The sequence below is a fragment of the Equus quagga genome, chromosome 7, assembly GCF_021613505.1.
Source record: "Equus quagga isolate Etosha38 chromosome 7, UCLA_HA_Equagga_1.0, whole genome shotgun sequence".
Lineage (NCBI taxonomy): Eukaryota > Metazoa > Chordata > Mammalia > Perissodactyla > Equidae > Equus > Equus quagga.
Window position 1 is genome coordinate 33,260,753 of NC_060273.1, and position 11,937 is coordinate 33,272,689.

At 65.5% G+C, this 11,937-nt stretch overlaps 1 protein-coding gene across 1 annotated transcript in view; it reads right to left on the reverse strand.

Moving 5' to 3' along the window:
* The window catches only part of TNRC18 (trinucleotide repeat containing 18), an 83,949-nt gene that overhangs the window by 47,969 nt on the left and 24,043 nt on the right, over positions 1 to 11,937 (reverse strand). Inside the window, exons 6-11 of the mRNA XM_046665464.1 lie at positions 10,713 to 11,937; positions 4,473 to 4,575; positions 3,960 to 4,165; positions 3,451 to 3,597; positions 2,673 to 2,863; positions 992 to 1,421 (exon numbers count right to left, since the gene is read on the reverse strand). The exon at positions 10,713 to 11,937 is cut by the window's right edge and continues 27 nt beyond it. Coding sequence (XP_046521420.1) covers positions 992 to 1,421; positions 2,673 to 2,863; positions 3,451 to 3,597; positions 3,960 to 4,165; positions 4,473 to 4,575; positions 10,713 to 11,937 — 2,302 coding nt within the window. The remainder of the gene's footprint in view (positions 1 to 991; positions 1,422 to 2,672; positions 2,864 to 3,450; positions 3,598 to 3,959; positions 4,166 to 4,472; positions 4,576 to 10,712) is intronic.

An 11,937-nucleotide genomic window follows, 5' to 3' on the forward strand; every position in this document is an offset into this window, starting at 1 on the left:
GGCGACAGAGAGAAAAACTGGCCACCATCCTGTCCCCGAGGGTTTCCAGGCTCAAAGGCAGAAACCAGTCAGCTCCTTCTCTAGTCCCTTCCCCTCAGCACTCAGAGCAAGGCCGGACAGAAGCCAGTGTTTCACAAGACCCCAAAAGCGTCCCCACCAAGGCTGCACCATCTCTGGCCTCCACCCCACCCTACTAAAGCACAGCGGGGCGCCCGAGCTGTTCAGAAGGAAGAGGACCCCAGTGCCACCCCGCCTCTTCTCTTCCAAGCTCCCAGCTGAGTGTGATCGCCAAGAGCAGCAGGGGCGCATGGGACCCCAAGGGGCTCTGGGCCCGGCTCGGCGCTCCACGGGAGCCTGCCCAGGGAGACAGGTGCGGAGCCCCCGGGGTCAGGCACGCGCTCGGCGCTCGACATCAGCCCAGTACCACATCTCCCCAGGGAGGCGGGAGCCACTTGCCCAAGAGCACACAGCATTCTGGCAGGATCTGAAGTGGAACTCGAGTCCTCCCAAGCGCGAGCTCATGCTCTTAGCCCCAGGAGGAGGGAGGCGAGCCCCGGGCCCCATCAGGGCACGTGCCGCCCGTGCCCACTGACACAGGACAGGGAAGGGCGCGTGCACACAGCCCACGGGGCCGGGGCTGCTGCAGAGGGGGCATCCCTGTACCGTCACACCCAACGTGGCAACTCGCAATGACCGTGTGTGCCAGCAAGACCCTAAGTGTCCTACAGGCTCATGCGGCTCGATGCTCAGGACCAGCCCCCGAGCTGGGTTCTAGTCCGCTTCTCTGACCCGACTACTCGGGGGCTGGAGAGAGGTCACGGCCGACCGTGTGTTCGCACGTTTGGTCCACAAGCGGCAGGGGGCCGTGTGCAGAGGAACAGAGACCGGAGGAAGGAAGGGACGAATGGATGAGGAAGCGCACAGGGGACCCATTCCCCGGGCGGCCAGGCCAGAGTCAGAGGCGACAGAAACTCAGGGGCCCGGCTCCTACCTGGGAACAGGGCCTGGAAGGGGCTGGGGGCCTCCTTCTCCAGCTCCAGGTCCTTCTTCTCGACCACGTTCTCGGGCGCCTCCTCCTTGCGGGTGAGGCCGGGGGTGGGCGGCGGGGAGGCGGGCGGCGGGCTGCTGGGGTGCGAGCTGGGCGTGGCGGGGTAGGCGTAGCCGGGTGGCTTGGACGCGTCCTCTAGCTTCTGGATGACCTTGGCCTTCAGGGCAGCCACAGGGGAAGCGCGAGGAGATGGCGGGGGGCTCACAGTCTTGCCGTAGGTGCCCGCAGGGCCGGTGGCCAGGCCTGGGGGCTTCCGAGGCAGCAGCCCGGGGCCCGAGGCGGCCAGGCCGGCCTTGCCCGCGGCCTCCAGGCTCCGCTTGCTCACCTTCTCCTCCATCTCCGCCCGGTGCTCCTGGGCCTTCAGCCGCTCCTGCTGGGGGGGCGGCCGGCGGGCGGGGTCAGCGCGGCAGGGCCAGCCCCGGCACCGGCCACGTCCCCGGCCCCAGAGCCCGCGCCAGGTCGGGGCGGGCCACCCGCCCTCCCAGCTGAGAGGGGCATTCCGCCACGGCCCGTGTGTAACAAGCACAGTGTTCCTTCTAGAACCCCAGCAGACGGGGTGGGGGCCGCGGGGACCCTCACAGTCAGGGTAAGGGGCCAGGCAGAGGCGTGAGGCCCTGGAAGACAAAGAAGCTGCCCTACTCCCCCCACCTTCCGGCATTAGGATAGCTCCCTTCTCGGGGAACTCACTACCACCTAATGTTCTCCAAAACACCTCCAAGGGCAGGAGGAGCCTTTTCCTGCCTCGGCTGACTTCTGAGGACACGGCAGGGAGCAGGCTCAAGGGCAGCCATGTTCACAGCCAGGGCAGGGAAGCGCCTGGCTGCTGCTGGGGTCGGGGGGCAACCAGCACATAAAGCACCCGGGAAGAAAGGCTCCGAGCCCCAGCAGCTCCCCCAATTATTAAATCTCACTGAACAACCCAGAGAACGGAGGAATTCCTAGCATCTCTGTTTTCCAGAGGAGGAAACTTGAAGCCCAGAAAGGTGAAGTCACTGAGCCAGGCGTGGCAGGGCTAAGGTTCACACCCGGGGCCATCTGCCGATGGGCCACCTCTGTTGCACAGGGAGGAAGGCCACAGACGAGCAGAGGACGCACCGCCTGAACTTTCTCGAAGGCAGGAGGGCTGGGGGCTTTAGGAGTCCACCCACACGGGGCGCCTCATGTCTCCTGTCTCACAGGGTCAGGTGACACACGTGTCAGAGACCAGCCCCGGCCCGAAAGGGGAGCCAGGGCCATCAGGCAGGCAGCCCGGAGAGGAGGTCAGGCGGGGCTCAGGCAGGAGCCCGCCCGGATGCCCTGGGCATCCCATCAAACATCTCCAGGCCCCGAGCTGTCTCCTGCCTTGGTTTCCCCACTGCTCCCTGCGCCCTGCCCCCCCCCAGCCTGCACGCAGCTCTGGCCTTGCTCAGTGTCCCCTCTGCTGGGAGGGCCCCGCCACGGTTGACTCCTTCAGGCCTCTGGGCACACGTCCCCTCCTCCAGGAGGCCTTCCCTGACCACCAGCCCCTCTCGTCTGTCCTCCCTCATAGTCCACAACTGTTGGGGGTTTCTGCCAGCTGACCCGTCTGCCTCGCCGTCGGCGGGGGGCTGCCCCTCGGCCCCGGTGAACGCCCACCCCCACTCACCACCAGCTGGGCGCTTCTCTGCAGCTCCAGGGCCTGGGCCGCCTGCTGCTGCAGGTACAGGAGCTCCTGCTGCCGCAGGAAGTGCTGCTGGGAGAAGAGCTGCAACTGCTGGGCGTGGTGCAGGGAGCTGCGGCCCGGCGGGTACAGGGCAGGCCAGAGGGGCGGCACGGCGGCCCGCTCCATCAGCTCCGCTGGGGACAAGACAGACACTGAGGCTGCACCCGCCACCACCGCCCCGTGCCCCCACTCACAGATGGGGAAGCCGAGGCCAGAGAGCAGGCGCTCACAGCAGTGGAGGCGGGCTAGGCCAGGCCCCCAGTGCCAGCTGGGCGCCAGGACGCCTGGCCTCCCTTGGCACCCGCATCCCAGGTCTACGGAACGGGCCCTGTCCATAACCCCGTGGGAGGTGCCCAAGGTCTCACAGCCGGAGCACACCAACATGGGGCTCCAGCTCCCCCCACCACACCCCGTGGTCTACAAAGTGGATTCCCAAGGGACGGGGGCCAAGGCAGGGGTCCAGGCTCCAGCCGGGGTGGCCCTGCTTCAGCCCTCCACGTGGGCTTTCTGGGCAGGAGCTCATCGAAACAAGGACCCCTGTGGCTTTACGACACGTAGAGACCACGGATGTCAGGACGTCCTCTCTGAGTCCCAGTCTGCCCCCGACCCTGTTCCGCTGGGTAGACCCCCGCCCCGCAACAGGAGGCCCTTGCGTTAAGAGATGGTCTCGCCGGGCAAGGCCACCGGAACCACGGCCCCCCACCCTGGGGCTGCCACTTACCAAAGTGAGGCAGGTGATCGCTGGGAATGACCACCAGCTGGCCTGACTGGGGGTCCCTGATGAACTGGTAGGCTGAGGGCAGGGAGCCCCCCAGGCCGGGTGGGAAGGCGGGTGCCATGCCCTGGTGCAGAGAGTGGGGGCCCAGGCCTGGGAGAGACATGGGCCCGAGTCAGTGCTGCGGCCAGGCCAGCCCCTGCCTAGGGCCAGGCCAGCCCCTCTCCTGCCCACGCCCCTGTCCTCCACCTCTGGGGGCCACCACACAGGACGCAGAGAAGCGAGGGCTGGCTGACCACAAGCACACACATAGCCCCCGGACACCGTCCCCAGATGGGCTTGGCCAAGAAACCCCACGAGTCTGGTGCTGTAGTAATGACCCTCCTGGACGAAACAGGGAGCCAGAGCACAGGAGGAGGAGGCTCCCACCCCTGCACCAGCCCCCAGCGCCATGCTCCAGCCCCCTCACCCAGCCTCCTCCCACCGGGTAAGGGAGAAGTTGCCCCCCCACTCACCATAGGGGTGTCCGGCAAGCCACATGGATGTGCTGCCCGAGCGGGGCAGCCAGGTGTGAGTGGCCAGGTGGGCCGCAGGGTCGGCAGACCAGCGACCCGAGCCTGCCAGCGCAGAGCCCCCGGTCACCATGAGGTTGGGGTTTAAGCCGTTAGCAGCACAGCTGCTGGGGTGCAGGCGGGCCAAGTCGGCCAGCTCCTTACTTTCTCTGGAAAGGAACAGAGGCTTCAGCAACGGCCCAGAAGGCTCCAGGGACAGGTAGGAAAGCAGAGGGGTCCCCAGAAGGAACTGGGGACACCCAGGCTGGCTGTCAGGCCAGCACTGCACCCGGCTTCCAGAAAGCGAGCTCACACTCAGCAAAGAAGGCCCCCGGGGGCCCCTCACTGGATCCGGGTCCTGGGTCAGGCAAACCCGTGCTCAGGATCACAGCCCAGTGGTCGAGGGGCCACGCCCACCCAGCGTCATCCACCCTCCTCCCGGGGGCTCCCAGGCCCCCAGGCAGCGTGACCCCACACCTGAGCAGCTTCTCCTGGTCCCGGTCCAGCCGCGCCCCCAGCAGCCGGTCCTCCCGGTGCCGGGCCCGCTCATCCACACACTCCTCGTCAGCCCGGCCGTGCCCTGAGGGGAGGGGAGCCGGGAGTGAGCCCCAGGCCAGGGCCAGGGCCCCCCACTCTGCAGCCAAGCAGGGCTTCACCCGGGAATGCCTCCCCTCACGATGCACCTGCACCCTCTGACCCCTGGCCAGGGCTCCTCTGAGCCAGGGGACATCCCTCCGTCACCCCAAGAGCTGATCTGTGCTGTCGTGCTCAGCAGCCGTGGCCGAGACCAAACTCACAGGCACGGGGGTCGCAGCAAAGAGGCCTGAGGGGCTCACCCTGCTCCACACCGTGACACTGAGAGGGCCGGGGCCGGGCGGAGGGGAAACCACAGCCCCAGAAGGCAGCCGCCCTTCAGAAACCTGGCCAGACCCAGGTGACGGGTCTCAGCTGCCACGCTGCGGGCTATTGCAGACGTGTGGCTAACCTTCTTAAAATCCAGACAGAAAAGTAAAACCAGAGAACACTGTCCATGTGGCGAGGAGTGGAGGATGTGGGCGCTGCCCCCGGGTCAGCCCATCCCCACCCTAGTACCCCCATGCCCCCTCCCAGGGCAGAGAAAGCGAGTCCCTGAGTCCAGCCTGGCATACAGCTCATCGCTACAGGGCAGGGGTGCAGGGGCCAAGGGCCTGTGGCACCGTTGCCCCTCCTGGCCCGGCCACCTTCCACCAGCCCTGCCCCATCCCTCTTCCCAGGCGGTTGTACATGAGCCACAAATCCGTGCACGTCTGGCAGCCCTGGGGACGGGAGGCAGCGGTCACTGGTGGCAGAGGCCACACAGCGAGAGGTTGAGACTGATCTTAAAGGAGAAACCTGCTGAGGCTGGACTGACCCCTCTCTCAGGGTCGGCCCCCCTGGGGCTGCCAGGGTGGGGTCCTCCCTGCCACCTGGCTGGGGCTGCTGTGGGTGGCAGATGGGCGCTAAGCCCAGGACCCACCAGCAGGGCACACCCACCCGCCCTGAGGACCCCAGGAAGCCTCAGGCAGCCTCGGCCCCCAGGCCCAGCCAGCTTAGAAGGTGGGCCCAGGGAGCAGGCCGCCCCCAGACCCCAGCACACAGACCTGACTGCTCGACGGGAGACAAGTGTCCTGGGCCCCCAGGGGCTCCACCAGCAGCCTCCACACTCCCGACCCTCATGGGCGAGGATCCCACTTGGAATGCTGTCGTCGGGTGCCCTCCCTCATTTCTCCCTTCCTGCACCCCCAAAACCAGGAGCTCCCAAGGAACAGAGCCCCGGGAGAGGCTCAGGGTGCCAGCTACTCCCTTCCTTTCAGGAGGTTGGGGAGCCGCCTGCCCAAGAATGAAGGATCAGAGCCGGAGAGAAGGCACAGCGAGTGGCAGCTGGAGATAGGCTGGCAGGGCCACCTGGGCAGGCCTGGGAGGTTCTGGGGGTGGCCCAGGACAGGGGAAGCGCCGTGCATGTTTAAGCAGCGAAAAGCCTGCAAGTTGGGGCGTCTGGCGGGCAGGCAGGCGTGAGGGCAGGTGGGGAGCCTGTCTGTGGTCTGTCCTCCCGACTCGGCCCTCAGGGACGCAGAGGCACATCCCTGAGCGCCTGCCAAGTCCTCTCCCCCAGGCCGTGGTCAGCAAGGCACAGAGTGGACACTCCATCTACACCAGCGCCACGTCACCGCCACCGTTCCCGGCATGTGGCAGGCAGGCGAGGGAAGCTGAAGGGGGTGGGCCAACATGGGGACAGCCATGCCGCCGAGATTGGGGTGAGACCCATCCAGGGTGCCCTGGCCTCCTGCGTCCACGTGGTTCCCACATCCAAGGGACTGGTCAGGGTCTTGCTCACGGACCCTGAGGGAAGGATCATGGTGGGTTTCAGGCAGGCCTGGGGCGTGGAGGGCCACCCCGAGTCCTGCAGCCGGGCCCAGAAGTCAGAGCGAGCGCCCGGCTTCCTTCTCACAGGGGACATGGCCTCCTAGGCCCACAGAGCCCCAAGGGCCCTCTCGCCCACCGGACACCGGGGGTCGGGGACAGGCTCTGGGCACAGAGCTCCTGGTGTCCCCAGAAGAGCCCAGCACCTGGGGTGTAGCCTGGCCCCGAGCCCTCTGCCCTTTGCCCTCATGCCTCTCCACTGCCCTGGCTGTCACCACCCAGGGTCTCAGGGCTTCCCATCCCAGGCCCCACTGGCCAAGAGAAAGGTGTCTGCAGGCGGCCTTGTCTGGGAGCCTCCGTCGTCCCCAGGGTCACTGAGGCCAGAGCTCCAGACCGCTCCCTCTGATGAGGTTGGTTTCTGGAGAAACATGACACGCCCTCCGCCCTCGCCAGGCCTCAGCTCCAGGCCCGAGGCCCCTTCTGCGTCTGCCCTGCCTCTCTGCCCCGCCCCACTCATACCCATCCCGCCTGCGGGGCCAGCCCCACGGAGCCAAGCCCTCGCCTGCCCCTGGCCTGGCTTGTGCCACCTGGCCAGCCTCTCCAGGGTGCCCCTAGCCTCTCTGCCCTGGCTCTCTTCACTCGTCACATGTGTCCCTTCCCCACATCAGGGCCACATACGCTGTTCCCTCCACCCAGAATGCCCTTCCCCTGGAACTACTCAGGCTCCCCCATCAGATCTCAGCTTAGACGCCACCTCCTCCAGGAAACCCGCCCGACCACCTCTCCTCCGTCATGCTCCCTTATTTGTCTCCTGTGCAGCACTGACCACAACACCCAGATATTCTGCTTATTCCCAGTCAACCTCCTCCATCAGACTGGGCATTGCTCTGCCTCAAGCAACCCTACTTCTTGCTGTCCACCTCTCCCCTACACAACGCCTAGCACAGAGGAAGCTGCTCGATAAATACCTGGGGAACGAATGAATGGACAGATTCATGTAAATACGTAGAGGAAGAATGAGCTATGCAGAGGGAACAGCAAGTGCAAAGGCCCTGAGGCAGGAGTGCGAAAGAACATCAGAGGGCACCTGCTCCAAGGTCCCAAAGACACAGACCCCACGGAGCCCTCAAGGCACGAGCTGGGAGACCAGTGGCATGTAAGAGAGGCCTGTGGCCAACAGGTCCTTGGTCCCCTGGGGGCACTTGCTCACTCGCTGGTCATCACCCGGGAGGTGGTCCCAGTCCTTGTCCCCTTCCAGGCGAGCACACTGAGGAAGCTGCCCAGTCCCACCCTGACCGACAGGGCGGCGGCACGGCTGAAACCAGGGTCCCAGGGGTCTTCCCAAGCCCCGGGGTGTGCACCGCTCCTGCAGAGAGCGGGCGCAGGGGGGCGCTGGGGAAACAGCTGCGTCCCTGTCATCACCCACCTGCAGCCCTAGCCCGGGGCCCACGCACGGCCCGTGCCCGCCCCTCATGGGTCACCCGCTCTACTCCAACCACGATGGCCGATGGCCGAAGTGTGGGCTCGGTTCCCATGGCAACCCCTCCGCCTCCCTCTGAGCGTTTCCACAGACATGGCTGCCACGGGCTAGGCTGACCCACGGGCTAGCTCCCCAGGGACCGGGGCCAACACCACTGCTCGCACCCCCGCCCCCCAGATCTGAACCCCACCTTGCCTCTCCCCGAGAGGTGACGACAGGCAAGCGAGACAGGTGGGAGGAGTAGGTGCAGGTAACCCTAGGCAAGTCACTTCACCTCTGCTGGGAGAACATGGTGGCCGGTCCCCATAACGACTGAGCGTGCTTGGGGGGCTGCCCACTAAATGGCAGTGACACACTGCTCTGCTGGCATCTAGGGCACGGGGCGCCGGCTGTTCAGGGCCCAGGGGTAAAGCCAATGCCCATCCTTAGTCCATCTCAGGCCTCCAGACACCCTGAAGCCAGAGAAGACCCTGTGTGGGTTTCTCCAGAAGGATCCAGGGCTCACAGACCCGGTCGGAAGCTCTAAGACCCTAACGCCCTAGACATGAGCAGAGAAAACACAGACCTGTCGAGGAAGTGCCACCGCGTGCCACCAGCCCACCTGGCACTGTGGAACGAGGCGGCCCGTTGCAGCCACTCGGGGACCCTGGCCGCAGGCTGCGGGCTCAAGCCGTCCCAGAGCACATGGCTGCGAGGACACAAGGCTCACCCCCAAACCAGGAGACAGGGAGCAGGGGGAGAGACCAGGAGACTGGGGCTGACGACCACCCACTCGGCCAGTGGGACCCCAACTCCTCCCCACCAAGGGTGCCCAGACGGGGGACAAGCCACCTCCTTCCAGGAACGTCTTCAGGAGAATCCAGCCACCGACTCTCAACGGTCAGCAGCAACAGAGTCCGTCAGATCAGTCCCTGAAGGGCTCACCCCAAACCTGCCCCTCTCATTTCTCTCTCTCACACACATGACCCCATGCACCCCGGCAGGTACACTGGGCTCCAGGACGAGCTCTGGGGACCGCGAGCCCCCGACAGGGGTCCCACACCATGTCACATGAGCATTCTTCCAGGAAAAGGGCCTGAAGACCTGAAGAGATCTTTTGCCCTCCAGAGGAGTCCACGGCCCCAAACCTCTATCCTAGCGGGAGGCCACCAACAAGCTGGTCACCTCCAAGCCGAGGGCTGCTGCCCACTCCTGCAATCCTAGACTGGGCAGGGCCTCGTACGAGCCCCTCAGGATCAGAGAACGGGCTTCCTTGGCTCCAAGGGGCTCCACCCAAAACAATGGGCTCAGTCAGTCACTCAACAGACATCCCCTAAACATTGCTCGCCCTGAGGCGCCCAGGCTGGATGAAGATCCTCTGCAGCCGCAGCGTGCGTGCAGATGGGCAGGGCCAGCCAGAGGCCAGGGCAGCCCTTCCTGGGCTTACTGGGCTTACTGGGCTCGTGTGGGAGAGCAAGGCTGAGACAGCGGGTCTAGGAGGCAGCTATGACAGGACACAGCAGTGGCCACTCACCATGGACCAAGGATGAAACACAGGAGTCGGCTGGGTTGGTCACAAGGAGACCAAAGGAGGGATGGGACCCAGAAGACATGCACCCAAGATGCCTTGCAGCCTACGGGAGTCAAGTCTGGGAGGGGCAGGAAAGGGGGCCACAAACAGGGGCCGCAGACGTGGGCCAAGCCTGAGCTCGCAGCCGGTGAGGACGGGGAGCCGGGGGCTGGGGGCAGAGGCGCAGGGAAGAAACCCAGGCTGGCTGCTGAGAAGGCACCTGAGCAAGGAGCAGGGGACCCAGCCCGCCAAGGCCACACTAACCTGGCCAGGGGCGGGCAGGACCCCTGGCCCCACAGTGGGCACTCTCCTGGCCAGGCAAGTCCAAAGTTCCAACAAAAAGGCCACAAAGATCAACTCCCCGAAACCCCAGGCGGGATTCCAACGGTGAAATAACGCAAGGGGCAAAGAAGACGCAAGGAGTCAACCAATGGCGGAAAAATGTTCAGCCTCACTGGTAATTCCCAGAAATGCACCGTGCTTCCCTACCAACCTTAGTTTTCTTTTAACAACATCAAAACACAATGCTAAAGAGTCTAAAACGAAACAGACTCATACGCTGCTAACAAGCATACAAAACCGGTAACAACCAAAGTACTAAACATCAAGACCCCTAAGAACATCGGGACCTTCGTTTCTACCTGTCACACTCAGTCACTCAGTCACTCAGTCATCAAACACCTACTACGCGCCAGGCCCCAGCCGAGGCAGAGGAGACGCTGACATAGGTAAGGCACAGTCAGCTCCCCCAAAGACAGAACTGAAAGCTTAGAGCTAATCTATTCCTAGGAACCTATTCTTAGAAAACGACTCAAAATATGAGAAAGGTGCAATGCATAAAAATATTCAATGCAACACTGTAAACACAAAACCTCAGAAAAGCAGAAACTCAAATGCCCACGAGGGGAATGGCTAAAGACCCGTGTGTGTACTCTCCACAGAACAGTGGAAACAGTTAAAAAAAGATACTTATAGAGATTTTGCAAAAGCAGGAGGGGACCCTGTCACTCATGAAAAACACTGGGGCCCAAAATGTTAAGTGACTAGGAACTCTGCAGGCAGAAACAAATCGCACAGGAAAATGAACCCAAGGAAGGATCAGGATATTGGGAAAACCAAACAGTCCTTTTTCTTATTCCTCCTTTTCTGCATTTTACACATTTCTCCACGTGCATCATGGGAAAAGCAATGCAGCGGTGGCCCACAAGTGAAAAAAGACACATGGGAGCAGGTAGGCAAGAGCAGGCACAGTGAGGCTGGGAGACACCAAGAACCCGAAGGCAAAGGTGGAAGGGGACCCAGGACCCACCTTTGACGTTGCTCAGCGACAAGGAGCGCTCCTGGTCCGCCAGCCCAGGCCCCAGCCGGCCACTGCCACCACTGTCCTTCTGCCGGGCCACGGCCACTGCGATGCCCACGGGCGGGTGTCGCACCTCTGCTTCGCCCTGGGCTCCAGAGCCCTCGCGCCCGAAGGCCTTGGCGCTCTCGGGCCTCTCCGGGTCCCGCTTCAGCTGCCGGCCCCCGGTCCCCGTGGGGCCGCCGGGGTGGGGGAGGCGGGCCTGAGCGCGCGGGGCGCCCGCGGCCGTGGGGACGGGCTCGGGTTTCATGGTGCCCAGGCCTCCGAAGGGACTCTTCTTGCCACAGCCACCAGGGCGCACGGCCACGGCCTCGCGCGCAAAGCTGCCGCTGTACTTGATGAGGCTCTGCATGGCCGACGCCTCTCCGGGCCCGTGCGCCGCAGGGTGCAGCTCGGCGCCCGGCCTGGCGCAGGTGGCCGCAGCGCGGGGCAGCGTGGCCCCGGGATCCAGGTAGGCCTTCTTGGCGGCGGCGGCGGCCTCCTCCTCTGCGCGGCTGGCGTGGTGGTGCTGTGCGGCCAGCACGGCCATCTGCGTGGTGGCGAAGTTGCCCAGCTCGAAAGGTTTCCACTTGGGTTCAGGCGCGGCGGGCGGGGGCGGTCGCCCGGGCTCCAGGCCGAAGAGCTTGGCGGCCTGCTGGGAGGCGGTGGCGGCGGGGGGGCCGCGCGGGACACGCTCGCAGGGCCGCGGCTCGGCCTCGGGCTTGAGCAGCTCCTTGGCGGGGAGGTAGGCCCGGGGGTCCGGGGAGGCGCGCGCGGCCCGTGCCGGCGGGGCCTCGGCGGGCTGTGGCCGCTTGAGCGAGCGGATCACCGAGCTCTTCTCGGGCCGTTCCGGGGGTGGCCGCGGGGACCCGGGTGGCGCCTGCAGGACGCCGGGCCTGGCCACCTCGCGCTCCCGGGCGCGGGCATCGCGTGCCTGCGACGCGATCTGGATGGGCCCAGGGCGCTCGTCGAAGGCCTCCACGGAAGGCACGAAGGTGGGCGCCACCACGCGATGCTCGCGGCCCGGCTCGCGCGCCGCCGCCGTGGGGAAGATGGTGTAGACGCCGGCGGACGCGGGCTGCGGCGCGGCGAAGGGCCCGGCCGGGGCGGCGGGGGGCGCGGGCGGGCCCTTGCCGGGGGGCGGCGGGGGCGGGGGCGGCAGCGGCGAGGGGCACGGGCACGGCCCGGGCAGCAGGGC